The sequence below is a fragment of the Colletotrichum navitas genome (assembly GCF_030913465.1).
Source record: "Colletotrichum navitas strain CBS 125086 chromosome Unknown LY79scaffold_169, whole genome shotgun sequence".
Lineage (NCBI taxonomy): Eukaryota > Fungi > Ascomycota > Sordariomycetes > Glomerellales > Glomerellaceae > Colletotrichum > Colletotrichum navitas.
The window spans coordinates 24,912-52,352 of NW_026850715.1; the positions used below are offsets into that span (position 1 = coordinate 24,912).

A 27,441-nucleotide genomic window follows, 5' to 3' on the forward strand; every position below is an offset into this window, starting at 1 on the left:
TACAAAACGTAAGAAGGTGGACGGACATCCGCCTGCGCATACCCGCACCATCTGAGCGGCACCGCCGACTCGTGACCATCGTCATCCTGCATCCTGCCGCTGGGGGGGACCCAAAGCCAAACCCCCTCCGGCGTGGGCTCTCAGCCCAATGGCCCCGGGCATATGTGTTCGTATTAAGTCGATAGTCCCGAGTCCCGGGTCCACCGTTAAGCTTCCCTTTGCCGTCGTCCGTCTTGTCGTCTCGCAACAAGCAAACACCCCCCCTCCGGAAAGATGCTTTGCCGCCCCTTGCGTCGCCGAGGCAAAGCTCATCTTTCGCCGTGCTTCTTTTTCACCCCGTACTCTCTTCACCGTGGCGCGGCTCACCGCAGCTTGTACGAACCCGCCCGCTCCCGTCCCATCTTCCGTCCATCCGTACCTGAGCAAGCCAACTTTCTGTCCCTCCTGCATGTCCTGCCTTCCAGCGGGCCCAACACGATCTCGATCGCTTTGCCCGGCCACGACCTCAACCATTGGGTTTGGGTTTTTTATCAGTCAGGGACAAGGGGGGTCTTGAACACTCGGACCCCCGGCATGGATACCTGTAGACGGGAGGGGGTGATAAGCCTTATTGGGGCCGTCACGAATGCCACCTCCTCGAGACTCGCAAATCTCCAGCCCACACAACCAGCGCATCGCCAGCCATCAAACACCAAACACCTTTCAGGATGCCGCCAGCGCTAGCAATCGCGGCTCCCGATTATACACAGTAGTGGCCAAGCGCACGCCGCGTGGCTTTGCGCCCCTGTCTCTGTCTCTCTCTGTTCATCTCTCTCTCTCTCTCTGTTCATCTCTCTCTCTCTCTCTCTCTCTCTCTCTCTCTCTCTCTCTCTCTCTCTCTCTCCCTCCTACGCATCCACTCAGAGACTTCCTCCCTTCCCCCTCGTCTCTCGCTAGGTGTTCGTAAAGTTTACTACGGACACTAGGTCGGAAATGATCTACGACTTTCAACTACTATGTATTTTAAAGCGCTTGCCACTGCTGGTCAACCAACCCCCTGTCGCACTCTAAACTAGATTTCCTCGCGCGCCGACTCGTCGGTGCCTCGGAAACACCCCCGTCCCTGTTGATCCCGAATACACCAGACGATCTCTTCTCGTCGTCGTTGTCGTTGTCGCACGCCTTCCGGCAACGACAGGCCCAACCCAACCTCCAGGCGGTGGCACCGAATCGCCAAATAACAAATAATATAAAATGAAAATGAAAAAAAAAAAATTGAAAAAAAATTGACAATCGCTCCACATTCGCCTCGTAGCACCTGGTTCCGGAATCCGTTCCATCTCCCATTCATTGCCCAGAATTGTGTGACGAGGCGCCGCGCCGCATAAACTCCTGTTCCATTGAGAGGATCCATCTCTGATATCGGAGTGAAGCCCGTCGCCCTCTCCCCCTCTCAAAGACCTTCTTCCACTCACGCGCGAGCAATGGACGGACCAGCCTCTCACACCGCAACCGCAACAGCTTCTGGCCCCGCCGCGCTGGCATCACCAACAAAACAAAACAAAGCCCATGCCCGCCTCAGTCTGTGCCCTTCGGCGCCTTTCTCTCTCCATTGCTCTTTCGATGGCTCGATCCCGTAACCTGAACTTCCTCAACCGTCCATGCTAAGCTCCCCCCGGTCCGTGTACACGTGTGTGTGGGGGGGGAGGGGCAGTTTAGATAACCCGGATCCGGGTTGAAAAGAACCAGCCAGTCCAGGCCCAGACAGCTCTCCTCCGAGCTCCACAAGCCACTTTCCCACCCGTTGCTGTCGCTGCAAACTCGAGCTTTCGTCTCCCCTCGACATATCCCAGTTCCCCCCCCCCCCCCCAAAAATACATCAGCCAGAACGCTGACTCGTAAACCCCAAAAAAAGAATGGAGAGAAGAGAAGATAATAAAAAATAAAACCTGGAAACGGGAAAGTCAAGCCGACCCGTAGCTCTGGTTCCCCCCAGACTTTTTGAGTTCAGCCACTGCATCCAGTTATATCCGTAGTATAGTGGTCAATGATCGTATTCCTCACGGGCCCCTCCCCTGTGTGTTGGCAACCTTACAACCCTTTTGGAATGGGGAGGATCAGACACGAGACTAGGCAAGACGCACTGACAGCGCCTCAATGGTCACGACATGCCCAGAGAGGCCCGTTGCGAATGAAGACCAGGCAGCCTGAGCATCCAAAAGCCAAAACCGTAGAGAGGTAAGCGGCGGCACTCGGAACCTAACACGGGTTTGCCCCCCCCCTCCCCTTTCACCAGCATCAGGCTCTGCAGGGCTGTATCCCAAAACTCGTTGCAAACCTAGACCCTCCCCCAGTCTGTGTAATGATGCCCGGGGGGGGCCGGACGGGGGCTAGTCGATATCACATCCTGTGCCACGTTGGAACCTTTCTCCAAATGAGCTCTCCTCTGTCTCTGGCTCCAATGTGGGTAATTGCACACGCCCGATAACGTGTAGGTTCCCAGAAAGCTTCCTGATTCTACAGTTTTCCGTCATGGTCATGGGTTCCCTCGTCATCTCCTGCAGGTTCCATCTCTGTCACACTTGACAATCTCGCGAGGAACTTCCCGAGTGACAACGTTCCCTATCTGGAACCATGCCCCCCCCCTTACACCCCTTCTCGCTGGAAACACCCGCCTCTCGAGACCTGCGGCTGGCTCCCAGATACACCTCCATCGAGGTCGAGGTAATGTCTGATAAGCCGCGAGCTTATCTCATGTGCGTGTCGGCGGCCAATTTCGATACCCGCCGAAGGCTGCAGGCGTAATTTTAAAACGTCGTCGCATATGTCTGCCTTGCAACACCCGGGACTCGATAAGGACGTGAGCGCACCGGGCTGCGCTATCCTCAAAGAGCCCTTTTTTCCAAGGTATGCCGTGTATTTGTCGCCCGAGTTGACCTCTCGTTTCCAAACCGTCGTCATCAGCCCTTGCTCTACATCTCGCTCCCGGGAATCCTCCCGTGCTCGGGCTGCGTGCCGCATTTGGATATCGCGGTTGCGGTTGCATTTGCAACCTACGGCTCTTGACCGTATTACCCGGAGCAGATGATACCAAGGAATGATCTCGTGATGGTTCTCCACCCGGCACGGCGATACGGCTGATTCCTCCAGCGCTAGAATTGATTTAGTTGGGACTGGTTCGCAGATCGATAGTTGCAATGCATGTCAGAAACCAGTGCTGTCGGCGGATAGCTTACTCGCCAGACTACATGGGTTGAGGACAGTTAGTAGAAGCCCACTCTTCACCATTCTCGGCTTGTAACGGACGACTCAACTTTCGTAGAGTAACCTGACGTGCATGTATCGGCAAGCTGGGATAGGTCAGTCAGATCCGGTGTTTGCCGTCTCCCGGTCCCTGTTCTCTGGCCGATGCTCCATCGGTGTGCTCGTCACGATGTCAGATGAACATGGTCCCGGTAATACAACCTTGATCGCGAGCTTTTGATTGCATCAGCTGCGGTGATGCCACCTTCGCCGTAATACCAGACGCCTTTACAGTTCGGGGTCTGTAACACAGCATGTATGGTTGATATCAGCTTGTTGAAAGTTTTCGTAGGGTTTGTGCTGTGCCGTTATTACCATTGTTGCAGGATCCCGCAGACCAAGCAAGTCCTCAATAATCTGCAACAAGCCCTGCATCATTGACTCCCCCCGTTACCAAAGACTGACAAGCTTGGAATGACACAGAAATCAGTTTATCAAGTTTGGCCGACAGGTTGTCCAGTGAAGGATCATGGCTCATCATCCAAGGTTACACATGCGTAGCAGGGCTCCCCGAGTTATCTAGTTACGTCCCTGTCATACGTACTCGACTCGTCCTCCAGTCACGTTGAGAGGATACGGTGTCGAACTTCAACTCATTTTCAGGAAAAGACTGCGCTTTTGCGTCCGTTTGGCAACGTGCACGAAAGGCAGTCTAATGCCCCGGTGTAGGCAATGGTGAAGTTAATGGTAATCCCATCTTACTCTCATCTTCCGGAAGACTAAAGAGGCCAAGGCTAGCTCGGTCGCTGTGCAAGCAACTGCATATCCAATGTAGACAGAACTGAGATGGATTTGACGGAATTCGTCTCGATGTGACCTGTGGCAGCAGTGCTGTCTTCGGAGCTGATACACCAGACCCGGTCAGATAATCGATTTGCTCTGCCGTCATAGAGAAGAGTAACACGGCACCAGGATAGCAGCTCAGTGGTCGAAGAAGGGATGGCATGACCAACCAAGGCAGACTAAAGGACCGCTTCGTGATTTCGTACGACAACGCGCAACGTAGTGCTAAGCAAGACGATAATCCAAACGATAATCTGCGGTCCGGTGAGTTCTCCAGCAGAGTTACACCAAGAAGTCATGACAAGAATTGCAAATCCGTGTCGATCTCGGTAGGAACGATCTCCATTGGGCGTCTGTGTGACGCAATTGAATGTCATGAATGCGGCGATTCGACTCATGTTCGGAAGATTATCAAAGGGTCCTGGGGGGGCAAACAAGCTAGAAGCCAAGATCGGCGGCACAGTGCCCGTAACTCTCATCCTCGTCTTTGATTTCCAGAGGCGTTGCCAAGGGGCTTTCGACTGGGTCAGATTGGCACAGAAAATCATGATCCCCCTCAGCTTGATCGACTTCTGGCAGATTAGCCCTCATGGCAGCAAAGAATTCCGACACCTGTCAACATGGGTACATGGCGGAAAGAAGAAGGATCAGGCTAACTCGCTTCAAGCTGTCAAAGCCAATATTGTCCAACCTTCTAGATGGCTGGACTCTGACTCCCATATCATCACTACCTCAAACCCAACTGATGGAACTGACAAGATCAGTAAGGTCTACTCTTAGACCTAAATATTTAGGGTTAATTATGTTATATCGATTAGAAAAGGAGGGGGAATCAGATCTTCCCTGCCTCGAGACTCAACCCAAGTAGACCAAGGATTAGAGCTAAACCTTATTTCCCTAAGCCTTGTCAAGCAGTACAACCTGCCTGTCTATTCTTTGCAAGGGATCAGCTTTGGCGGACTTTAAATCTCTACTGCTGACAACAGAGCTGTGCTGATGGACCTCTTCGTGGCCATTAATATCGAGACGTCAGGCATCAAACGGGAAATCTGGGCATGTGTCCGGCCAGAAGGCCAGCAAGTTCAAGCTAGAAGCCAAGATCGGCGGCACAGTGCCCGTAACTCTCATCCTCATCTTTGATTTCCAGAGGCGTTCTTGAAAAGTTCAATAGCAAAGCGTCCGTCAGTAGCCGGATCCGACAGTTCTAGATCCCCGCATCACATGAGGAATAGCGTCAAACAATGAAGAGCGCGAGTCAAGCCGGCCTGTGGCCGGTACCTCATCCCATTGCGCTACCGCGGGAGCGAGAAATGGTTTCCGAGGCGGAGAGAACGAGTCACCTCCGGACGGGGCGGCCAGCCATCCAAGCCCCATGCCCGCGACTCAGCTCGAGACGGGCTTCAGGGCGGTTGGTAGCACCACTCTCCCAACTGAACAACGACTCTGACTGGTCTCAACAAAAAGCCCGCTGAGCGGTGTGTGTCAGACGCATCGAGGACCCTTTAGCGGCCGCAGGGATGGCCATTTGACCAATCATTTCGAGTTCTAACGTCTGATTCACAAGAACTGTTTGCTTTGCATGTGGCTTGCAGAGGGAGGGTAGCATCACTATGAGCGCGCGTGGCAGGATAAAGCAGAAATCGGGCACGTGTGACTTTGCGTTGTCCTAGTCGGACGTGAAGCTGGTAAGAGCGTATCACGATGTTGAGAACCGCCGGGAGCGACGAGTTCCTGGAAAGTCTCGCGGGTTAAGCCGGCCGGGATTGCTGTCCGGCTCAGGCGAAGCGGAGCCGGACTGGAGGTTCCGAGGCTCCCTGGTCCATGGCTCTATGCGTCGCAACGGAGCCAGCCATGGCGAGCGTAGCTGACGATGTGTACGTAGTAGGCTGTTGACGGGCCAAGTTTTGTCCAAAGAGTGCGCCGAATCATGGCGACAGCGTAATGCCGGTATCGGTCAATCTCCAAGTGATCGTCATGGAGAACTAATAAGCCAGTAAGCAATACACAATAGAGTGATGGCACAGAGGATGTCTCAGGCGCATGCGGTTGCGAGCAAGATAACGGGCAGAGGCGTTGGCTTCCAGGTTCCCGTGGGGGAGACTTTCAGTTGTAAGAGCAGCGGTGTGGGGGTTCAACCGACCATGAGGGATCGATAATCGTTGGTGAGCTTGTTCAGGTATTTTTGTTTCGTAAACTGTCGTGTGGTGATCCAGATGAGGCGCATGTCCAATCCCGGCCGAGATTAGGAGATTCAGAAAATTGGCCTCGACAGGCCGTGCGAGAAAACGTACCAGCGTTGACGTTTGAGGGGCGCAATGTGCCGGCGCAGACACCGTTGCCGTTGCCCGGCCCCTGCGACACGTTGGTTCATGGTATCCTGCTTGCGCATTCTCGGGGGTGGAATGTGGGTATGTTTTTCGGCTTTGGATTGATGCGCTGTCAAGCCCGGACAATGTGGTTCTTTGGACAATGGGCACAGCTTGGTTGCGTGGCTCAATTGTCTGGCTCAACTGACTGGATTCAAAGCGGCAGTCATCCGATGGTTTCCCTTCTCCAAGACTGCAGTATGGCGTCAGTTGAGGTATCGGGTAGTGTCACACAGCGCGGCGCATTATTGAACGAAGCCCAGCGGGAGGCTTGCCCGGGAGAAAGAGAACATGCCCTGGGCGCGGTCCGATGGCTGCCCAGCCCAGGACAATCGTGTGTTAGACGGCCTTGGAAATGGCGTTCAATCAGGGCTCGTGGGTAATATCGGGGCTTGAATCGTGAATAGCATCTCAGCCACGTCAACGCCTCAATTGCTCATTTCAGGCAATACGGTGTCCCAGGACTGCGAAATTACTGCGGGCCGTGGGAGAAATGCCATTCTTGAAGAAGCTCCATTTCTAAAGAAGCATTGACAAGGCGGATGATGCCAAATGTGATATGCCCGGTTTGACCAGTCTTTCAATTTGGAGATGGGAGACGAGCTCGAGGACTGTGCGATGGTTGGGCAGAGACGACTGGTAATTGCGGCGGGGCCGTGACTGATACTCGGAGGCTGAGAGCAACGTGAACAGGAAATAATTAAGTGGATTCTGGAAGTCGTGTTTTCGCTTACTGACCCCATGATAAAGCTATCGAGCTAATTACAGCGTCGAGGGCTGGAAGGGCAGAGAGTTCGAGAAAGTTTAGGTGGCGTAGGCCTTAGCGGAGTGTAGGATGGCCTAGTTTGATAGGCGCGGCCGCATCAGGGACGGATCTGGAGGCGACCAGGCGCCGTCTCCGTCAAGCCTGACAGGCCGTTGTCTCTAGGGGGGCCCCTCTTCTCCCCATATTACTGCATTGGCGTCGCTTTTGGTCGAGGCCGAGGCCATGGGACAGAGGCAGGTCGACAGAGTTCGAAGCTGCTCGGGCTAATGACCAACGTCTTTCGTCGGCTGTGGTACCTACCTGTCGGAGGCGGCCAAGCATTCCTTGTCCATTAGGAGTGGTCTGGTGCCGGTCTCGTCTGCTCTGTGGCCTCCGCCCACGATGCACGCAGTACGCAGTAGTGCTCATTTGGAACTCCCACCCGAAGTCAAGTTTCGGGTCCAGGTCGACACGAGGAATATAGGAGAAGGTGAGGCGGAGTTGGTCCCAGTCCAGACCAGGGTGGTATGTTGAATGGATCATGGGCATGGCTGTGGCTTGCGGGTCGGGCTCTGGTGCCCTGGAGCGGGATGTCTCGCCCCAAGGTCGGTTGAGGTGATGATGTCAAGGGACAGACAGACAGACGGACGGACAGACAGACGGACGGACAGACGGACAGACGGATAGACAGACTGCGGCATTCGGAAATGCCATAACAGTGATGCGTACGGGAGCCTTGGCGTTCATTCAGAGTCCTGCCAAAGGTTGTCAGTCAGTCAGGTGCAACGTCGCGGGGCTCTTCCCTGCCGTGCCCTGGCCGGATCGCCTCCCATGCCAAATCATGTGGCCAACAAGCCCAGGTCTCCACGGATGGTGCAGTGGGTATCGAACATTTAGGGTACGAGAAAAAGGCGGGTAGCAGAGCACCAGAATTGGGAGAGAGAAACGAAAGAAATGGGTATCTGGAGATGGTGTCTGGAGACTGGAGATTCGGGGAGAAAGAGAGGGGGGCCGATGATAGGAAGGAGGCGAGACGAGAAAAGACCCCTGCCGCCATGTTCTTTTGAGCCGCGCAGACAGACAGACCCACGGTCGAGGTACAAGGAGCAGCAAGAGGTGGCGGTGGATTTAGGCGAGGGGAGAAGAGGAACGCGGCGGCGGCGACATGTACCTGCAAGGTGCGGCCTTGCCGAATCGCGACTGTGTTTCTCTGTACCTACCTAGGTATCTATCTGGCACTCTTTGTCCGTGTTTCGGCCGCGCGCCGCCCTTTTCTCTCCAGACTCGAGTTACAAAGGGCGGAGAAGAAAGAGCGGAGGGCGGGGAGACAACGGGCTGGTGCGACCTCGGGGGGAGGCGGGAGAGCGCTGGCGAATTCCAATTTTGGACTTTTGAAGGAAGCGTTTCGTTTTTTCCATGTTTTCCTTCAAATATTGTTTTACCCAAGCGATAATGGAGTTGCGAGTGACAAAATAACCTAGGATGACCACGTACGTACCTGCCTTCTTCGAGCTCCAACGTCTTGGCGGCGGATCAAGTCAGGAAAGAGAGAGAGAGACAGAGAGGAGACAAGACTCGGCGAGGCAAGGAGTGAGTGGCATGGCATCATTCATTCCACAGCGTCAATGGCGGTCGTTGCTGCCCTGCGAGCAGCCAGCAGCACAAGCAGTACGCGACACAGTGCTTTGTTTTATCGTGTTGACTGTAAAGGTACGTACCCGTCATCACACTCTCCAACCTGCCTGAACCCCACTACACCCTCGTATCCGCCCTGTTGCGGTTGCCCTCTTTCCTCGCCGCTTGTCCGTCGTCCTGCCCCTACTGCGAATGCTGTTTGTCCTCTACGCTGCTGCTGCTGCTGTTGCCCTGCGTGAGCCTACCTAGTGTGCGCGAGTGATACTCTGCTAGTCCTGCTTTAATCATGTGCGACCTAACTTTATTTACTACATCCTACATATCTACCTAGGTGATGAAAAGCAGAGAGGCGCATTTTGGCGGTTGAGCAAGGGCAGGGGACTAACACAGAGTGTAAAGTATCTATACCGCTCAGTACTTGCCAACCCGCGACTACCCTTACGGCGAGTGCCAAATTAAGCGGCAGCAGCGCGCCTTCCCCGAACATCTCCAAGTACCGGGTACGTACCGAAGCAGGGTACTTTCTCCCACTGTGTTATCGGGTATGGCATTACCTGTTCTCGCTCCTACCTGCTTGCTTGCACTCTTGCTCGGCTCCTTCCTTGCGACTGCTGCTCCCGACTTTCGCTGCATATGTGGTGTGTGTGTGAGTGCGGTTGTGTGTCGCTCGCTGCTTCCACGCTTGTGACCCGTCACCGCCGCCCCTAGCTATTTGTGTCCCCCCCGTCTTTCTCTCGCTCGCAGACAAGAAGAACGTACCTCGCCTCTGATTCTTCGACAAAAACTCACGATCCGTCTGCTTTTCACTTAACCCACCTTATACCCCCTCTCGCTTCTCTCTCCTTTTTCTCAATATATATATATATCTGTTGCGGCGTCGCACGGCCACCACCTACATCTTGCACCAGTGACACTGGCCACGGCAATCTCACCCAACCACAAACCAGCCTCTCCCACCACATCAATTCCCCTCCTCAACCGACACCGGGAGCACTGTCATCCTTTCGTCTGATCACTTCCCCCCTTCGCACTAAAAACAGGCCTCCCCGACGCAATCGCTGTTCACCCCATCCACACATCCCGTCCTGTCTTCTCTCTGCCCTACCATTCCGACCTGTCGTTCGGACCACTGCCTCGATAACCTTCCATTTGCGAGCTCCCTCCAACCACCCGCCGTCCTCCGCCCATGGCTCAATCCAACGAGCCGCGGAGGCGGTTCGCCCCCGTCCCCATCGAGACCACCTTTGAGTCTGTTCGAAAGGGCCCTTTGCAACAGCCGCAGCCGCAGCAGCCACAGCATCAGACCCAGACGCAAAACCAGCACCCAGGCCCGGCTCCTGAGCCTACTCCCGAACATACCCCGCGAACCCCTTCCCCCAATCCCTTCGAGCAGCAAGCGCAACTGCCGCCGCCGCCACAGCAAGCACAGCAACAACTGCCGCAGTTGCACAATATCCAACCATCGCAACCCCCCAGGCGCCGCTTTGCCCCTCAACTCATCGAGAGCTCCAGACGCGCCCGAAGAGTAGGAGACGCCGGCCCCGCCACGCGACCAGCCGACAAAACCGACATCACCCCCTACACGAATCACATCTACCTCCAACGCAACAAGTCGAGGCGTAAGGTCAACGATGGCGCCTCGTCGCCCTTTTCCCAAACAATTCAACGACAGCACAAGGGCGCAAGGAGAGAGTCGGAGGATGAGAATGCCGGCACCTACATGCTGGAATGGGCAGCCCTGGAGGCTGAGAGACAAATGCAGGAGGCTGCCCTCGCAGCCTTTCCCAACAGTCGTCCGCGTGAGGGAGGTGCCGCCCATTTCTACTACAGGGAGAGCTCGGGTGACGACAGCACTCCCGAGAGCGTTTCGCCCAAACCGACTGATTCCGAGACCAAGCCGCGCACCCGTCATGCCCACGGCCCCCGCCGCAAGTCGTCAGAGGTGGGATACTGGCAGAAACACATGCAGAAACATGCCGAGACCCTGGCTGTGGCCAGGGGCGAGCATGCTCCCGTTTTCGACGATGACGACGATGTACACAACGATTCAGAGCTCGACAGGATGGAGCTCGACGGGCCTCCTGATGCCATGTGGTTGACCAACAAGAGAAACCACACCACCGATACCAATCCACCGAAAGGGGCCCTGGAACCGATTGGCGAATCCTTCATGCCACTGATCGCCCCGACCCCGGTCGTCGCCGACGAGGCTCGCCGGCCAGAGCTTCCCCCGCCAGAGTCACTCAGTAAACCAATTGGCGAGACTGCGATGCCTTACATCCCGCCCACTGCGGTTAGCAAGCCGGCCGAGATCCCAATTGCTGCCCCCGCGCAGATCGTCCCCGAGACAGGTTTCAGCAAGGCCGGTGGAGGCGGTTTCGGTAGGCCGTTTGGCAATTTCGGGCTTCCTCCCGAGACCAGCGAGTTCCGCAGGATGCGCAAGGCCGCCTCACCGCCGATGCTGGGCAAGGACCTCGTCTTCCGAAAGTGTCCCTCGCCGAAGCAGACGAAGCTCGAGCCCGACCACCCCTTCTCAGAGGGGCCGACCGCCGAAGAGAGAAACAGGGATAGTACGGGAGAAGCCGGCTTGTGGAGGGGTTACTGCTTCCGAAACAGCGAGAGCGATCAAGCCATTGTACCCTCTCACCTCCACGGGCCTAGAATGCTGCATACGCCACTTCCCCCCACTACGTCCGCCGATCCCTTTGCTGCAGCATTTGCCAAGGGCTCTGTGACGGACGAGCCAGGGTCTCAGTGCTCGCCTGCCACTCTCACCAACGGTCCTGTCGAACACCGTGTCCGATCCGGCGAGGCAAAGGGTCTCCACATGCTCGCTGGTCTTGAAGAACGCCTGAAGCGCGAAAAAGCATTGGAAGAAAAGATCGCCAGCGAGTTCGACGACACCTTTATCACTCAGGTTTACAACTATCTCTCGCTAGGGTACCCCACCATGGCACGTGCGTTCGACGAGGAGCTTTCCAAAATTTCGCACATGAGCATCGAGGAGCTGGAAGTGGACGATGCCAAGCAGATGGCAAGTGGCCACCTGATGCAGCCCGCCGAGGCCGAGATGGCGGAAGAAAATAGATGCCCGAGATGGAGGGCCCTGAAGATGTACATCTTCGAATGGGCGCGGCAACACCCGGACCTAGACAGCCTCGACCCCCTCGCATGGGGTGTGCGAGAAAGACGAGGCAGCTGGGCTATTTGAACGAGTGGTGCAAAAATACAAACGAACACCCTTGTACCATTCAGTTGTTGGATACGCGGAACCATCAGGTTATACAGCACGATTGGACCGAGTAGAAGAAGAGCATATTGGGTGATCTTGCGACACGGGCAGCTCGTTCCGATAAGGCGTTCTGGGTAGTCACTCCGCCTAAGAGAATGACTTTGGGTAGCAACTGGCATAGGTGTTTTTGGTGTTTCGGTACCGGATAAAGATACATGGACGTGAGGGTCTAGAACCAGCTGGCGGGGTCGCATGTTCGCATTCTAGATGAAGCCTGTGGGGTTAAAATAGGCGTCGAGATGTATTCGAGAACAGATGAAATCGGGCCGTAGTGGCACAGTGGGGCGTGCCGAGAAAGCGGTGCACAACTCCAGATGTGGGAATTCCAAAAATATGAAGAACCAGAACGTACACAAGCCCAGCTAGTAAGGGGAGCTGAGGTGTCAGTGAGCAGTGAGCCTTTGGTAGTTGAGAACCCTCCGCACCGATATTCGTTTGATCGTTTGCGTTCGTTCGCTCTTGCGTGCATGTGCGATCACCCCGTAAAAAATACCCCTGCTACAATGGCCAACAGCTGCAAGACATGCAAGGCTTCCGAAAGGGGCAAACCGGTGAAGCCATGCAGGTACTAGACGGCAACCGCAATGCACCAAGAAAGGCCAGAAGTACAAGAGGGGTGTTGGGGGAGGGGGCTCGAATCGGCCTGGGAGGAAGTCGGGAGGTGGAAGAAGAGCCAGCAGGAATACTGTCGCTGTATTGAAAGGCGATGATGTATCAACCTCGCACGGCGGCCCTCGTTCGTTAGTAAATCGTAAAGAGCAGCTAGAGGACCATCCAATACGGTTGAAACTTAAATTCCGACATGCGCAGATGATTCCGCCCACAGCTGGCTTCGCGTCAAAGTCCCGCGCGATCGCCAGACTCCACTCACACTTTGGTATCCTCTTCGGGCATTTAACTCTGTCTCTGACATGGACATGGAGTGGCTTCAGCAACTCCCCTCTCTACTTCACCATCTAATGCACGCTACCCGAAGAGGGCGTAGAGCTGGAATGCATATTTGCAAGCACTACAGCGAGGACGTACATAGTTAGACTTCACAAATAGCCTGGAGAGGGGACAGACGTAGTCACGAGCAAGTAGATTCATGTTCCAGAGATGGGCGCCTCAACGTGTCTTCTACATCAGTTTGTTCAAAACTTCAGCCATTCATCCTCCTCTGCATATCTCCATTGATGAATATAATTGCTCTAGACCCCCCATAAGCGGTCGAGTGCCCGGTAAATATATTGTATAACGATACGCAAAAATCCCAATACGCAGCACCTCTGACCTATGCCACATTTCAATAATCTCTTGTTACGATACAGAAAACCTGATAGCGTAGAGAAACTACACAATCAGACTTCCTCTCAACCATGGCTGCATACGAACAACCTCGACAACGGTGTGGTAGGCGTGGGGCGCCGGAATGTTAGCGACAACCGGCGATGGTGGCTCTATTGAACCTACCCGCGAGGGTCGGGCAGCTCCGCGGCGGACGCGAAGATAGCTTCACTCCCCACCAAGCAACCTTGCTGGACGCAGCAAGGTATACAAAAGGCGGCTGGAACTGGAGCTCTGGTCTCTTTCCTCTCCATCAACCTTAGACAACGTCCCAACTGCCACACACACACATAAACATCAGAATCCCACCGGTCCACTGCCTAATAAACCGCCCGTGGGCCGTGTCGGCTTTCGCTTTCGAGCAGTACTACGAACCGAGGAGGACCAACAGCCCCAGACACAAAAAGAAGAAGAAGAAGAGGAAGAAAAAATGAAACTTGCCGCCCTCTTCGCCCTTGCCCTCGCGGCATACGCCCATGCAAGCGCTCGACACCCGCCCGTGAAGGCCCCGGATGCCATAGTCGTCGGCCCCCCGCGCCCCGGGGCGCCCTACTTCTACCACCCCACCTGCACATGGGAGCACTGGGGCATCTTCGGCGCGTGGATGAACGTCACCGCCGCCGGGGTCGAGGACATCCCGGGCATGTGCGGCAACCTCTGGGCCGCCCTCAACAAGTTCCCCGGCTGCAGGATGCTGACCCACCCGCACTGCGGAGGTACTGACGGCTACATGGAGTGGCGCTTTCACGCGCCCGGCTTCACCTGTGACTTTGGCCTGATCCGCTCGGCCTGGTACGCCGGGACCGGCGGGAACAAGGTCGGCGTCCTGGACTGTAACGGAGCCCAGCCCGAGACGCAACCCGACCCGTCCAAGCCCACCCGGACCAAGAAGGTTTTCTCGACCAAGCCTGCCAAGCCCAAGTTCAAGATTTAAGACGCCCCTTCGGTAACCGAGGAGACTGATCCTCGACGTCGCCGGACATTTGGATGACGGTGTGGTTTTGTTTGACGGCCTATGTCATGTACATTGATTCCTGATAGAAAGAGTGATCTATCAATCGACGATCTAGTTGACGTTCGCAAAGACACCATTCCATTCGAGGGGAGGAAAGGGAATGTCGAAGTAGCCTGGCGAGTGTTATAAACTGGCAGAAGTTCCACAAGTACCGAAAACTACTCGGAAACCACTCCAAAACAAGCGTTAGCATGCAGGTGGAATCCGGGTGGCATCAGGACAAAAACAGCATGCCATTCGATCCGAGAAAGTTCGTTTTGAGACAGAATAGACTGACTATATTTCATCATTGTGTATTTTAACTGGGAGACATCGAATCGGATTATTACGGGGCGCCAAGGATACCCTTGTTGTGTGGCTGAATTGAGCAAAAGTGAGTCGCGATGATTCATTTCTGGCCTGTGCGCTTCTTTCCTCTTTGGGCAATAACAGCTGCTCCACTGCCGGAAGGTGCGATTTATTGAATAACCACTTGCCGAATTGAAGATTGTTCAGTGTTCCCAAAGAGTCAACAATGTCCTCGTCCCACTCTGGTTTTCCTCCAATTCAATAATATCAGGTTCAGGATCCATGGACAGCCATACGACCACCACCATGTCCGCTTTGGAGGCCGAGGAGAAGGGAGGACCGGAAACCGTCTCGGCGTCCGGCCCCACGCCTTCAGCCGACCTCCAACACGACGACAACATGAGCAAATCCACCAAGCTCGATGCCGAACAGATTGATCACGAGCTGACTCTAAGAGATGATACAACAACGTATCCGTCTGGGTTCAAAATGGCCGTTATTATTCTCTCCCTCGTCCTCGCCATCTTCCTCGCTTCCCTCGACATGGTCAGTCCACCCCTGCCCGGTTCCCCAGTTGTGTACAAGTGTACTCGCTGGCGAAGATATGAAGAGATGAAGAAAATATGAAAATGGCCCCTTCTAACGCGATTCCTCACCACAGACAATCGTCGCAACAGCCATTCCCAAAATCACCGACGAATTCAAAGGCCTCTCCGACGTCTCTTGGTACGGCTCCGCCTTCTTCCTTACCAATGTCGGTTTCCAACCCTCCTGGGGCAAGGCCTACGAGTAATTCCCCCCCAAGCCCACTTTCCTCGCTGCCCTCTTCGTCTTCGAGCTGGGGAGCCTCGTCTGCGGCGCGGCGCCCACCTCCACCGCCCTGATCATCGGCCGCGCCATCACCGGCGTCGGCGCCGCCGGCTTGGGCACCGGGACTTACACCATCATCGCCTTTGTTGCGCCGCCGCGCCAGAGGTCCATGTACCTCGGCATAGTTGGCGTTGCTTACGGTATTGCGTCCGGCGTTGTGCCCCTGCTGGGGGGTGTCTTCGCCGGCAGGGTATCCTGGCGCTGATGCTTTTACATCAACCTGCCCATCGGCGGGCTGTCGGCCCTCATGGTCTTCTTTTCCTTCCAGGCGCCGGATGCCGCGAAACCAACGGCCGCGTCATGGAGGGAGAAGCTTCTTCAGATGGATCTCCTTGGCGTTGCCATGATCATGAGCGCGCTCCTTTCGTACGTCTTGGCCCTCCAACACGCTGGTGTCAGCGCGGCGTGGAATAGCAGCGTTGTCGATGGTCTACTGATAGGTTTCATCTTGATGTTGGTAGCCTTTGGCATCTGGGAGTACTTTCAAGGCAAACGCGCCATGATTGTGCCCCGGCTATTTACCCAGCGTCCCATCGGAACGGCCTGCCTCTTCACGCTCTTCTTCAGCGGATCGTGCTTCCTGGTCATCTACTACCTCCCTATTTACTTCCAGAGTGTCTTCAATGTCAGCCCTACCATGTCGGGGGTCAACAACCTGCCCCTCATTATTTCTATTTCCATTGCCATGATCTCGTCTGGGGCTTTCGTCAGCGCCGCTGGCCTCGCCGCTCCGGTCATGCTCGCGAGCGTCGCTATCGCCACGATCGCTTCCGGATTGCTCTACACCCTCAATGTCGATACAAGCACGGGCAGGTGGATCGGTTACCAGATCCTCGGGGGCGTTGCCTAGGGCATGGCACTATATTCCACGGATCCTGTGTTCAAAGCTCTCTTGAGGCCCACCCAGTGACGCTCCTTTAAGGGTGAGGCACAAGAAAGCAAGGTGAGCGAAGCCGAAATTGTTGGTGGTGTAGAGATCGAGGATTCTACTAAGTGGTAGGTAGGTAGTATTGGTGGTAGGTAGGTAGGTATGTAGCTTTTTGGATGGGATGGGACGGACGGCGCGGCGCGGCCAAAACCTCGGACGCAAGGGCGTGACGGAAGAGGAGGAGGCTCTTTTGTGAGCGACGGACAATGTAGATGAAGGGAAGAAAAATAAGAAGAAAGAAAGGAGGAAAAAGAAAGAGGGAGTGAATGCCAGGAATCGAGACTTGCTTGTTGCACTAGAAGAAAGGAGGGCTAAATCCCATTATTGCTGACTGAAGCGGCCAGAACCGAGCAGGAATCAATCGATCAATTAATCAATCAAACCATCATTGCGTGCTCCTGCAAAAAACATCATCGACATGCTTCAGACCGAATCATCCCTCACGCGCATCAAATACCAGACATTCGGAACATTGCGATTGAAGTCCTTAGTCCTCATCAGAATTCGAGCTCCTTCCCAATGCGTCAAACGAATGATGGAAACCGAACCGATTAACGCCGGGCGCCTGGCGCGCGCGCTGACCCTCTTGGTGGTATGGATCAAGACGAATCAATATTTTCGGTGTCTCTGGAAGTCTCAGACTGGTCTCCTCTCTGTTTCCGGGCTCTGTATAAAGGTCAAACCGTACGCGAACCCGGCAGAGGCACACACTATGCAGTTCATCGCCCGGCGGACCTCTATTCCAGTCCCCAAAGTGCACTGTGCCTTTGTCCACCAGAGTGCCACATACATTGTCATGAGCAAGATCGACGGGCAAATGGCATGGCTGCACTGGAAGGGGCGTTCGGAAGCATCCCAACGCCGGATTCTCGATCAGCTACATAGCATGGTTTCCCAACTGCGCGCTATCGCCCCAACAGAAGGCATCGGAATTGCCAATGTCGATGGCGGCCCTATTTACGACTGTCGCTTGCCTTCGAAATCGTTTTGGGGTCCCTTTGCTACGGTACGGGACTTTCATACGGAGCTTGTTAATGGTGCCAATCTTGAAGTTCGCTATGAGAATCAACCTCCAGACCTGGATGAACTCTTTGATTTCTATCGTCAAGCGAACAACAAAACAGTCTTGACACATGGCGACTTAAGCAGCTTCAATGTTCTAAAACGGGGAGATGAAGTCGTTGGCATCGTTGATTGGGAAACGGCAGGCTGGATGCCCTCATACTGGGAGTACACGTCTGCATGGTTTGTGAATCCCCAAAACCCGTTTTGGCAGCAAGAGGTAGACAAGTTTCTATCGCCTATGCCGTATGAGCTGAGGATGGAAAACATACGTCGCAGATATTTCAGCGCAACCTGAGCTAAATCAAAACTATGTCCTGGCGAGCTCCTAACACATGTCTTCCTTTGTCATCGCATCCATAGTTGTGGTGACAGCTCTTTGCCATCCAGCATGTCCCAGGTTGGCGCCTTAGTGCATGCATCACTGGTTTAGCTGGTTGAAGCGGTTCGGGCGTCGGCGGCATAGGACGGACTAGGGCCTGGTGAAAAGTACTGCGAATGTAAGCTATACCCAAAATAGTAGGGGGGTGAGCATTGGATACCTGGCAGGGATATTTTACTTCGGCCAGGTACCACCGTACGAACACAGTGCAGAAGCAAGTTCTGGCTCTGGCGACGGAGATCAGTAAGGGATGTTCTGTTTAGGTTCCATGATGTATCCTATGAGCAAGTGGATCTATAAATACCTGTGCGCGGAAGAACTTCTGTCCCTAGAACGTGGAGACTGATTCTGATTTCTACTATACAAACTTGTTACTCTACAAATTCTCTTTCTTCTTCTTTTTGGGCATACATCTCTGCTGCCTTATTCGCTTACACTGCTATAGTAAACTCTTTCTATGTTGCTTCTTTGGCGGATTCTGAGGGAGAGTAGCTGTTTGAAACGTGAAAATTTAGGAAACTACTTAAATAAGCACCTAGAACCCGTGGTTGGGCCGTATTTTGTATGTATGTAGGGGTCTTACTAATTTACACTATAGGACGTAAGTAAAACTAGAAGTTTCACAGATGGGTTTGTAGGTGGAAACACCCCAACCGTTTCTCTTTTATCTTTTGGCGTTCTTATCTTCTGACAAAAAACAAAGTCAGGCTGGGGTGGCCCGCCGCTCAGGCTGGTTGGAGTATTATAAGTACGTCAAGTTTCCCGCGGCGAGGAGACTGCCCCAAAGCGTGGGGGAACAGTGTGCAACTCCGTTGGCCAACACTATCATCCGTGTATTCCCTGGCCTCGTTCTCTTATTGAAGAAATTGCTGCTTTCGGCTGCGACCCCGACGACGTGATCATCATGGAATCATCTGCCGCGGCACACGGAGTACACTCAAGTCCATGCTACCAAGTGATACCGAGTTCTTACAGATTCTAGATTGGACATCACATCATGGACACCAACCAAAAGAAGAGGCTCTTTAACAAGGCAATCATGGACTCTGGAGGACACACTGCACGAGTCGTGCATCCGCCGGGCCTGCGCTCAACGAACAGCACTTTCATGAGTTCCTTTAGCTGACTCGTTGCGGTAAACGCCCTGAACATCGCATCTTATCCTGTCTCCGGGCACTTCCCTCTTCCACCATTGTTGAATCCAGCCGGAAGGTGTGTGAGAAGCCCAATCCTTCCGTTCTTTGGGCGTGACAACCCGTTCTTGACGACGAAATCATCTCAAGACGGCCTGTCGACGCATAGAATTCGAACAAGTGGAACAAGATTCCATTATCCCCGGCTCGACTCATAATGAAGGAGCTATGTATGTTCTCATGACTGCATCTACACCCATTTACTATACGTATTTCTTCCACACTATATTGCCGCAGCTACCTAGGACGGTTATTGACGAGCTGGAAACCCTTTATCCTGACCCTTCAATGGACCCAGACTGAGTATGCGGATAGTCGACCTCTCGATATTGGTTCAGTATAAGCAAGCAGAAGCCGCCTGTGGTCACTACTCTTACGCTTCTCCGGTACGCCAGGCCACAACCTTGACAACCGTCCTAAATGGCTGCCTTTTGCAGGCAAGGGTGATAAGGGGGCGGGGACGACAATACTTCTTGGCGAGGGCAACAATGAAAGAGCCGGAGGCTCTAGTTCAGGGGACAGCAGCTCGGTTTACGGACTACAGATGGACGGAGAAGGAATGCGAGTTCTGGTGGGAAGAAGCCGAAAACTTTGAGAATTGAAAGGCCGTGGCATTGAAACAAGCAAACAATTTCGGGGTTTTTTTTTTTTTTTAATAATGCTGGATTGGCTTGGCAGTGCTGTCTTGAGACTTTGAGCTTTTTCTTTCTCACACGCATCTTAGAATATTGGCATAGAGCATACATGATCCCGCTCTAGGCCTTGGCACATAAAGCATTCATCATCATAAAAAATTAACATATATAATACATGGCCACATGAAACGTCTTCCGCTTTCATCAAAACATGTCCCAGAGATTGGGGAAGAGTTCATCAATGATGGGAACCTCCGACGACATCATCAACTGCTGGAACTCGGGCACAGTCGCAGACGGGCTGTCGGCAGTCAACAGCCTTTCAACAACCTCTGCATACTGAGCCAAACAGATATCGCCCAGATCCCATCCCGAGTTCTGCTGGTGAGATTGTAAGGCGTCCACTAGGTTCTTTGCCAACTTGAGTGATGCGCTCTGAGCCAAGCCGCCCGCCGTGTTCTCCGTCTCAAGCGCACAGCGCAGCAGAAAAGTGATGGCTGATGTGAATGTGAAGGCACTGACCGGTAGCCAGAAGTCGCTTAGATGGTCCTCTTCCAGTTCCTGCGCGAGGAGGACGATTTCCTCGGCCGCCCGCCGGACCTGAATGTACCGGTTCGTCAGTGCGTCGCCGGGCGCCGCGTCTTCTTGCTTTTCGAGATCGAGCTCGATCCTCCTGCGCAGCAGCTTAGTCGAGAGGTACGCCAGCCGCAGATTTGCGGCGCCGGGGATGTGCAGATTGCTCCCACGGGTGATGATCCTTCTGATGTCGTCGCTCAAGGAGTCCTCCCACTGCCCAAGACTGAGCTCCAGGTCGAGAGAAGTCTGCCCGCTATTCTGGTCACGTTCAGGGTTCAGGTCGTAGACGTGGTCCAGGAACTTGTCGAGAACACCTGTCAGCGTGACAAGGGCCATGAACACCGATGCGGCTTGAATTTGATCGTTTGTAGCATCTTTCGCAGTGAGATACTCCAACGAGGGATCTGGAACGTCGTACTGGTATCTTTTGATTTGTGGAGGGGTGCCGTATGCCAGACTCAGCCTGATCATCCTGTCAGTCACGTTTCTTCGGGGAAACTACCGATCTACCTCACCATTTGTCATGAACCACTAGTGCCCACCAAATCTTCATCCGTAGACACTTCTCTGGCATAGAGATATTCCAATCTACAGGGTCCCGGTTTAGACCCAGTGATTGTGCGAGCGACACGGCAGACCCTAACTGAATCTCGTTCATGATCATTGAAGTTGTTGGTCTGCCACCCACGTTGAGGATGATTGCGATGATGGTAGATATTCCAGGCGAGATGTGGAGTTCCGTGAACAGGGTTTCCGTTGCTTGGTTCCATATAAAACGAGAGTCGGGGAAATATTGCATGGGCAAGTCCGGACAGTTCTTCCAAAAGACCATAGAGTGCGCATACAAGACAGACAGCAGTGCTGGGGATATTCTGTCTCTTGCGGTATTGAACTGGTGTTTGAATGAGACCTCATCCAGGAGAGGAAAGCAGATGTTGACTTTCTGAAAATATCTATGTATGTTCAGGTCAGTCACGGCTTAATGATGACATCTAAGCTTAGGCCATGCACCATGTCACTTCAGCCGACAATGAAGAGCAGAACACAGGCTTACGTGGGTGAAATAAAATAAAATAAAAACAGGGTTATGAACTTACAAGTCTATCAACGAGGATATCCATGGCTCCAACATCTTTTCCACGAGCTGGTACTTCTGCAACGGCGCTGTTTGTCTCGGCGATAGACCATATGGACGTTTCCGAACCGCTGTGAAGATAACCGGCTTCCTGTTGCCACCCGCCGTTGTGGAACGGGGCGTCTGCCCCATCTGAGCGCCTGGTCTAGGCTTGACCACCCGGATCATCCGCTCGTGGATACTGGGCTCGGAGCTGAGGTAGTCTGCCAACACCTGCGTGTCGTTCGTGACCGCCGGGCCAATAATGTGAGAGTTATCCTCGTCCTCGGGACTATCGAGCGCCAGCATCAGGTGAGTGCTGTGCGCATCGAGCAGAGCTTTAGGGCCCGAGCTGGATGCAGTGCTCGTTGACGGGGACGAGGATGAGGTCCTTATGCTGCTCTGGGGTGCCTGCACCTTGACCGGGGCAGGCGGTTCACGTCGATATGGCGTGCTGGCCTGAGGGGTCCGGTAGGATTTCTGGACTTTTCCGGGGTTGAGCGGTGCGCGGCCGGCGCTTCGCGGAGAGGGTGGGAACTCGCAATCCGTGCCGTAGACATGGCACATCTGACATGTTGGAGAGGCGATTCCTTCTTGCTGCTGGCATCTGGACTTGCGCCTCCTACATTGCAAGCACGCCGGGCGAAGATGAGATCTGTATGGCCGGGGCGTGGGTTGATCTGTTACCACCGGCATGGCTGCGTTTTTTTCTTCTTCTTCTTCTTTTTTCTTCTTTTTCGGATTTGGCGTTTGACTGCCTGTGACGTTGGCTCTCGTAGTTACCCAGTCCGTTCATCGGCTGATGACTCGGGGAAGTTGAACGGGCGTTGACTTCTGATATTTCCCCGCGGAAAGGTCCACAACCACTATCATGGCTAACTCCTGATCAAAGGACGCTAGCAATGGTAATCTGTTAGTCAACGCGCATGCTGATAAGGCGGAGGTTCGCCGACGCAGCTCCACTCAACAGTCACACCCACTTCGGCGTTCAATTCTATTTCCCGAATTCATTGGCTTTCCCGACGTCGCAGGGAGCTTATCCGTACTGTGCCCACGGCAACTCCACTCGTTCTCCACGGCATTCAAGCCAACGTTGCCTGTGCCCCCCATTGTGGCGCGGGGAAGCAACCTTAATCCTGGGAATCTTATCGGTTTGTTGACGGGGATTATCTGATATGTTATCTAGCCTACTACTATATCGTCGGAAGTAGCCCGCTATCAAACAAAAGCGACGTTGCCATTAGTGCCATCAGCCTATCTGATTTAGGAGCCCAGAGCAATGTCTTCGGTAACGCCACAGCCAATATCGGATAGATTTTACCCTCCTCAACGGCGATGAATAGTGAGGCATCTGCGACCTGTGCTTCCTGCGTCGAAAAAGTTGAGACAACTCGTCCTTCCCAAGCCCGTACATGTAACATCGTCACCTGTTCTCGTTCAGGTCAACGTAGCTTAACACAAAACCCTCATGCAATAATATGGAAAACTTCTTGATCGCATTGATTGTGTCCATTTCGTCCAACGTAGACTCAATCCTTGTTACTAGCTACCAACAACTTCGCCTTGTCCACTTCCCGTACTCCACAATGACCGCGGAAGCGTCTCTTAACGCAGGGCAACCCAAGCCCAAGGACCTGGAAATTGCGGAGAAGCACCTTCCCGCCCCGGCAGTGCTGACGAAGGTCTCAAGGTTAGTCAGTCGAGCGCCTTGGCGAGGCTGATATCTTCTTGCAACAAAACGGGATTTACCATGCTCAGTTGCGCGAGCTTCCCGAAGCTTAGAAGGCGCAGAAGAAATTGATTCCCAAGGTAGGGCCACAGTGACATAATTGACAGCTCTGTATCTACTACATCGTGGAAAACCCCTGTTAGCATGGTTGTACCCCATAAGTACTAACATCTAACCACCCACCACAGGGTTTCTCGTTTGCCGGTGCCCTTGCCGTCGCCTTGCAGATGCCAGCTGCCAATGTCGCGGGCACACCGAGCGCCTTACCTCAACTGCATTTGTCTTGTGTGTTGTGTCAATAACATTATTGGACCTCAAGCCTTCCTTGCGTTGGAAGCGCATTTTTACGGAATCGGTTGTGAAGTCATTGTGGGCTGTACCTTCGGCTAAGTCGTTTTGGCAATTACCCTCAGAGTTATTCTGAAGCGGAGAAACAAGAAAAGCGACGTGGGGGCTGAGGCTGCTAGTCAATTACAACGACGTAAATGAAGATGACGAAGTTTTGATGGACTTGACGGACTTTGTGAACAGGAAGTTCGGGTATTCCTACTAGGCGCAAATTTGGCTGATAATAGTCTGATGGTGTTACGAGAGAACCTTTTGTCTTCAGTGTTGTTTCTAATGAGCTTGGATTGGGGTCATGTGACATGCATCGTCGGAGGAATGCAAGAGATAGTCTCTTCAGGGCTAAGTGCGTGATGTATGATGCAGTTCTAAGATCTAATAGTATCTACAAGAGAACCATTCCAAGTTCGACTGCACTCGAAACAGCAATCACTGAAATACCAAGCCGACTATTCCTGGTAAGTCAAAGCACCTGCTTTCCGATCACCCCCGCTTGGCGATCACCTATTCCCCACCAAAATACACTAAAATACACCAAAACTACTCCTTTTTACTATAGCTATAATAGTATAACCCTAGCTTCTTTAATTCTATAAAATTTTCTATAGTTAGTTATATACTTACTTTTACTATACTAGGTTTTTTACTATATTCCTATTAGTATAACTTAAGATATAGGGCTTTATATAAAGATATACTAAAATACTAGTAAATTATTATTAGCTATAACTTAGTATTTACTAGTAGTATAAGCTTAAAACTTTATAAATAGCTATATTATTTACTATATTAAGTAGTTATATTTTCTATATAATATATATAGTCTTATATAAGCTTATATAAGTAAATTAAAATTTCTCTAATAAAACTTTCTTAGTAAATTTTATATTTAAGTATATACTATAGTATAGCTAGTATAGTCTATAGTATAAGCTAGTAAATATATACTTTATATTATAAAGTAACTATATAAAGTATTATAGGTTTTTTTACTTTATAGTTCTAAAGTTATATAGATTTTAATACTATTAAAAAATACTAGTAAAATATACTAAAACCTTAACACTTTTACTACTTTAGCTTTAAGTAGCTAATACTTTACCTATACTTAGTAAAAAAATTATATAACTAGTATATAAACTTTTTATATAATTATTTATATATAATAATTTTCTTAGAATTATTAAGACTAGGGTTATATAGTTAAAGCTGTAGTGAAAAAGAGCAGTTTTGGTGTAAATAGGTGATTGCAAAGTGGGGGTGATCGGAAAGCGGGTGCTTTGACTTACTATAGCTTTGCAACGCCAAACCCGTTTTGTTTAGCGCGTCCAAGTAATCCTCTGGAGATGTCCTTCAGCTTCGCCACGCCCATTAACGCCATTGCTCTTGCCAGCTCCCTTTCTAGAATGTTCAACACTCCCTCAACGCCCCTCTGTCCATCCCATGCGAGTCCCCATAAGGCTGTTCTTCCAATAAGACACAGATCAGCACCCAGTGCGAGAGCCTTGAAGACATCGGTTCCACGGGTGATGCCTCCATCAACAATGACTGGGATCCTCCCCCTCACGACTTCCGTTATTTCGGGCAACGCCTCGATGGTTGACGGGACACCATCAAGTTGGCGTCCCCCATGGTTAGACACGATTATGGCGTCCACACCAGCGTCGATGGACCTTTGGGCATCTTCTGCCGTCAAGATTCCTTTCAGGATGATCTTCATCTTGGTCTGCGATCGAAGCCAAGGGATGACTTCATTCCACTCAAGGCTTGAGTTGACAAGACGGTCTCGGTTCTCGTCTTGGATTTTGTTGTACTCTGCCGCCGTCTTCGCTCGCAGGAGGAGACCCTCTGTGGAAATGGCGCCAAACTCGGCGTTTGCCATGGCGATTCCTGGAGGAAGCTCCAGCGGCGTCCTCCGCTCCTGGAGACGGTTGCCCAAGATAACGGTATCGACGGTCAGCACTAGTGCTTCATAGCCGGCGTTGTCGACTCGTCGGATCAATTGCGCCGTGAGATCTCGGTTTCCGAGGAAGTAGAGCTGGAACCATGGTCGGGGGTACTCGGGACCGCGTTGAGGGATTGCCTTCTCGACGTCCTCAAGAGATGTTGTTGCGTTGCTGGAGAGTGTGAGGTTGGTTCCGAGGTTGGAGACGGCGCGGGCAACGTCGAGTTCACCATCACCGCCGGCGAGCTTCTGGTAAGCAGTTGGGGCAATTGCGATCGGAATGTCATAACGCTTTCCAAAGATTCTAGTAGTAGTATCGATGCTGCTTACATTGCGAAGCATTTGAGGTCGGAGAAGAATACTAGACGAAAACAGACTGTTTAGCATGCCGACTAACAATTGAGTTTGGAACTGGCTCACTCGTTGTAGGCTGCGTGGTTGCGTTCGAGCGTGAGCTCATCGTCGGCACCGGTTCGATAGTAGTCCCACGCTGGCGTGGCGAGCTTCTTTCTCGCGATTTCATAGACATCGGCGATGTTCACCGGTTCATGATGGGCTTCTGTAACGGCAGTCATGGTTCTTACTGTTTGAAGGACCGCAGATTTTCGATATCAAGATTTTGGGCAAGACCGTTGAGGTCGGAAGTTTGGTCGAATGGAGAAAAACCGGGGATTTGTGTACTCGACCGAACTGGTCGTCCGATCTCGGGGGTTGCGATGCTCCGTATCCGCTCTGGTCTCGCGAGCCGCCACGATCGCCCAAAGCCGAAGCCGGACTCTGTTCCGTAAGACTGAACTCTAAGAGTCCCAATTGAAAGGAATATGTCTTTGGCGCGTTATTATCGGAGCTTTATTGAGCGTTAATCAAAATTCAGATGTACCCCACAATTGGCATATTTCAAATTCGCATTACTGGCATCTCCTCTGGGGTCCAATATTTCTTCATATTTTCCGCTCCCAACATCTCGACTTCTTGATCAAGACGCAAAAGGAGCACATCTCCCCTCGAATCCATTTTGCTCTTGAGAGTTTGCAGCTCCAACTCACTCTTGCGCGTCCGACAATTCTCTAGGTACCGCTGGAATACTTCAAGCCCGCCGTGTATTTGGCGGTGCTGTTCCACTAATACTGCGTCGTCTACCCGAAAGTGCGGCATTTTGAGAGCAAGAAGAGGGAATAAAGAGCTTTCTTCGAGATTGTGATGATTGGTTAGACGATAAGAGAGGAATAACCCTTCTCTGATGATCTGGTCGTCGGTCATTTTCGCCGTGCTATCAGGCGCGGTGCATGCATAGTAGAGGCGCTTCCAGGTTCTTCGAAAATAGCCATGCTAGGATGCAATTTAGAAACGGACCAGGAATGTCATTGGCCTTGATTCACAAGCATCGTGTAATGACAAACTTCTACATCATTACGGCAAGGCGGTTGTAGGTGTCGAACTCTGACAGCGTCATTGGCATCGCGCAATCTCCACTAACGCCTGCAGCGGCCGCACTAGGGTCTTTGTTTCCCATGGTTGTTGAGAAACAGCTTGAATCAAGTCCAATACAACACTATGGTATTCGAGGGCGATTGATGACTGCAGAGAAATGTAAGTTGAAAGTTGTCCGCGTTTCTAGTGGTTCATACTACTTAGCTAAGTAGGTAATCGATTGCCCAATTGGTGGCTGACGTTACAGTCTGTTGCGTTGGCAGCGTCCAAAACCTACTTTTTAGTCTGTGCGTTAGTAACACTATTATAATAACTACCCTAGTTAGGGTTACACAGGGGGGTTACCCTGCCAAGTGGCTATATACTTTTAAATTATTTTATATTATATAAATACTATAGTATAAATAGCTTTAATTAATAAGCTTATTACTATTACTATTTAATAATAGCGCTAAAGAAGAAGAAGAATACTACCCCTAGTAGTATAGAGGTATTACTA

At 52.4% G+C, this 27,441-nt stretch overlaps 11 protein-coding genes across 11 annotated transcripts; 7 read left to right on the forward strand and 4 right to left on the reverse strand.

Moving 5' to 3' along the window:
• Positions 1–114: 114 nt before the first annotated feature.
• LY79DRAFT_113689 (uncharacterized protein) lies at positions 115–887 on the forward strand. The gene has a single exon (XM_060550720.1). The coding sequence runs from the start codon at positions 274–276 to the stop codon at positions 721–723; it is 450 nt and encodes a 149-aa protein (XP_060407269.1). The 5' UTR covers positions 115–273; the 3' UTR covers positions 724–887.
• A 1,726-nt stretch (positions 888–2,613) lies between these two features.
• LY79DRAFT_585051 (uncharacterized protein) lies at positions 2,614–4,845 on the forward strand (the record flags this gene model as incomplete). Its single annotated transcript, XM_060560464.1, has 2 exons — positions 2,614–2,703; positions 4,399–4,845. The coding sequence occupies 2 exons, from the start codon at positions 2,614–2,616 to the stop codon at positions 4,843–4,845; spliced, it is 537 nt and encodes a 178-aa protein (XP_060407270.1).
• Positions 4,846–6,047: 1,202 nt separating this feature from the next.
• Positions 6,048–7,725, reverse strand: LY79DRAFT_585052 (uncharacterized protein; the record flags this gene model as incomplete). The annotated part of the gene is made up of 3 exons (XM_060560465.1): positions 6,048–6,259; positions 6,357–6,417; positions 7,498–7,725. 3 exons carry the CDS (start codon positions 7,723–7,725, stop codon positions 6,048–6,050), a joined length of 501 nt encoding a protein of 166 aa, XP_060407271.1.
• A 2,272-nt stretch (positions 7,726–9,997) lies between these two features.
• LY79DRAFT_529534 (uncharacterized protein) lies at positions 9,998–12,022 on the forward strand (the record flags this gene model as incomplete). Its single annotated transcript, XM_060556117.1, has 1 exon — positions 9,998–12,022. One exon carries the CDS (start codon positions 9,998–10,000, stop codon positions 12,020–12,022), a length of 2,025 nt encoding a protein of 674 aa, XP_060407272.1.
• Positions 12,023–13,859: 1,837 nt separating this feature from the next.
• Positions 13,860–14,363, forward strand: LY79DRAFT_585054 (uncharacterized protein; the record flags this gene model as incomplete). Its single annotated transcript, XM_060560466.1, has 1 exon — positions 13,860–14,363. The coding sequence occupies one exon, from the start codon at positions 13,860–13,862 to the stop codon at positions 14,361–14,363; it is 504 nt and encodes a 167-aa protein (XP_060407273.1).
• Positions 14,364–14,945: 582 nt separating this feature from the next.
• On the forward strand, positions 14,946–16,605 carry LY79DRAFT_708241 (major facilitator superfamily domain-containing protein). The gene is made up of 4 exons (XM_060565073.1): positions 14,946–15,278; positions 15,394–15,486; positions 15,538–15,792; positions 15,871–16,605. The coding sequence occupies exons 1-4, from the start codon at positions 15,015–15,017 to the stop codon at positions 16,450–16,452; spliced, it is 1,194 nt and encodes a 397-aa protein (XP_060407274.1). The 5' UTR covers positions 14,946–15,014; the 3' UTR covers positions 16,453–16,605.
• A 398-nt stretch (positions 16,606–17,003) lies between these two features.
• Positions 17,004–17,904, forward strand: LY79DRAFT_572941 (kinase-like domain-containing protein). The gene has a single exon (XM_060559410.1). The coding sequence runs from the start codon at positions 17,063–17,065 to the stop codon at positions 17,888–17,890; it is 828 nt and encodes a 275-aa protein (XP_060407275.1). The 5' UTR covers positions 17,004–17,062; the 3' UTR covers positions 17,891–17,904.
• Positions 17,905–20,006: 2,102 nt separating this feature from the next.
• Positions 20,007–22,188, reverse strand: LY79DRAFT_529524 (fungal-specific transcription factor domain-containing protein; the record flags this gene model as incomplete). The annotated part of the gene is made up of 3 exons (XM_060556115.1): positions 20,007–20,841; positions 20,894–21,331; positions 21,476–22,188. The coding sequence occupies 3 exons, from the start codon at positions 22,186–22,188 to the stop codon at positions 20,007–20,009; spliced, it is 1,986 nt and encodes a 661-aa protein (XP_060407276.1).
• A 782-nt stretch (positions 22,189–22,970) lies between these two features.
• Positions 22,971–23,930, forward strand: LY79DRAFT_663942 (uncharacterized protein; the record flags this gene model as incomplete). The annotated part of the gene is made up of 2 exons (XM_060562856.1): positions 22,971–23,182; positions 23,410–23,930. 2 exons carry the CDS (start codon positions 22,971–22,973, stop codon positions 23,609–23,611), a joined length of 414 nt encoding a protein of 137 aa, XP_060407277.1. The 3' UTR covers positions 23,612–23,930.
• An 848-nt stretch (positions 23,931–24,778) lies between these two features.
• LY79DRAFT_572946 (FMN-dependent dehydrogenase) lies at positions 24,779–26,233 on the reverse strand. Its single transcript, XM_060559411.1, has 2 exons — positions 25,932–26,233; positions 24,779–25,872 (listed from the first exon to the last, which is right to left on the reverse strand). Exons 1-2 carry the CDS (start codon positions 26,084–26,086, stop codon positions 24,855–24,857), a joined length of 1,173 nt encoding a protein of 390 aa, XP_060407278.1. The 5' UTR covers positions 26,087–26,233; the 3' UTR covers positions 24,779–24,854.
• Positions 26,234–27,208, reverse strand: LY79DRAFT_572948 (uncharacterized protein). Its single transcript, XM_060559412.1, has one exon. It carries the CDS (start codon positions 26,769–26,771, stop codon positions 26,409–26,411), a length of 363 nt encoding a protein of 120 aa, XP_060407279.1. The 5' UTR covers positions 26,772–27,208; the 3' UTR covers positions 26,234–26,408.
• Positions 27,209–27,441: the final 233 nt, after the last annotated feature.

What these genes read in the sequence shown, in the direction of transcription:
- LY79DRAFT_113689 (XM_060550720.1), top strand. Translation starts at nt 274, where the DNA reads ATGCTTTGCCGCCCCTTGCGTCGCCGAGGCAAAGCTCATCTTTCGCCG.
- LY79DRAFT_708241 (XM_060565073.1), top strand. Translation starts at nt 15,015, where the DNA reads ATGGACAGCCATACGACCACCACCATGTCCGCTTTGGAGGCCGAGGAG. An exon ending in CCGCCTTCTTCCTTACCAAT is followed by an intron (nt 15,487 to 15,537) that starts GTCGGTTTCCAA and finishes TTCCCCCCCAAG; the next exon opens with CCCACTTTCCTCGCTGCCCT. An exon ending in GGGGTGTCTTCGCCGGCAGG is followed by an intron (nt 15,793 to 15,870) that starts GTATCCTGGCGC and finishes TTTTCCTTCCAG; the next exon opens with GCGCCGGATGCCGCGAAACC.
- LY79DRAFT_572941 (XM_060559410.1), top strand. Translation starts at nt 17,063, where the DNA reads ATGATGGAAACCGAACCGATTAACGCCGGGCGCCTGGCGCGCGCGCTG.
- LY79DRAFT_572946 (XM_060559411.1), bottom strand. Translation starts at nt 26,086, where the DNA reads ATGACTGCCGTTACAGAAGCCCATCATGAACCGGTGAACATCGCCGAT. An exon ending in AACCACGCAGCCTACAACGA is followed by an intron (nt 25,873 to 25,931) that starts GTGAGCCAGTTC and finishes GTTTTCGTCTAG; the next exon opens with TATTCTTCTCCGACCTCAAA.
- LY79DRAFT_572948 (XM_060559412.1), bottom strand. Translation starts at nt 26,771, where the DNA reads ATGACCGACGACCAGATCATCAGAGAAGGGTTATTCCTCTCTTATCGT.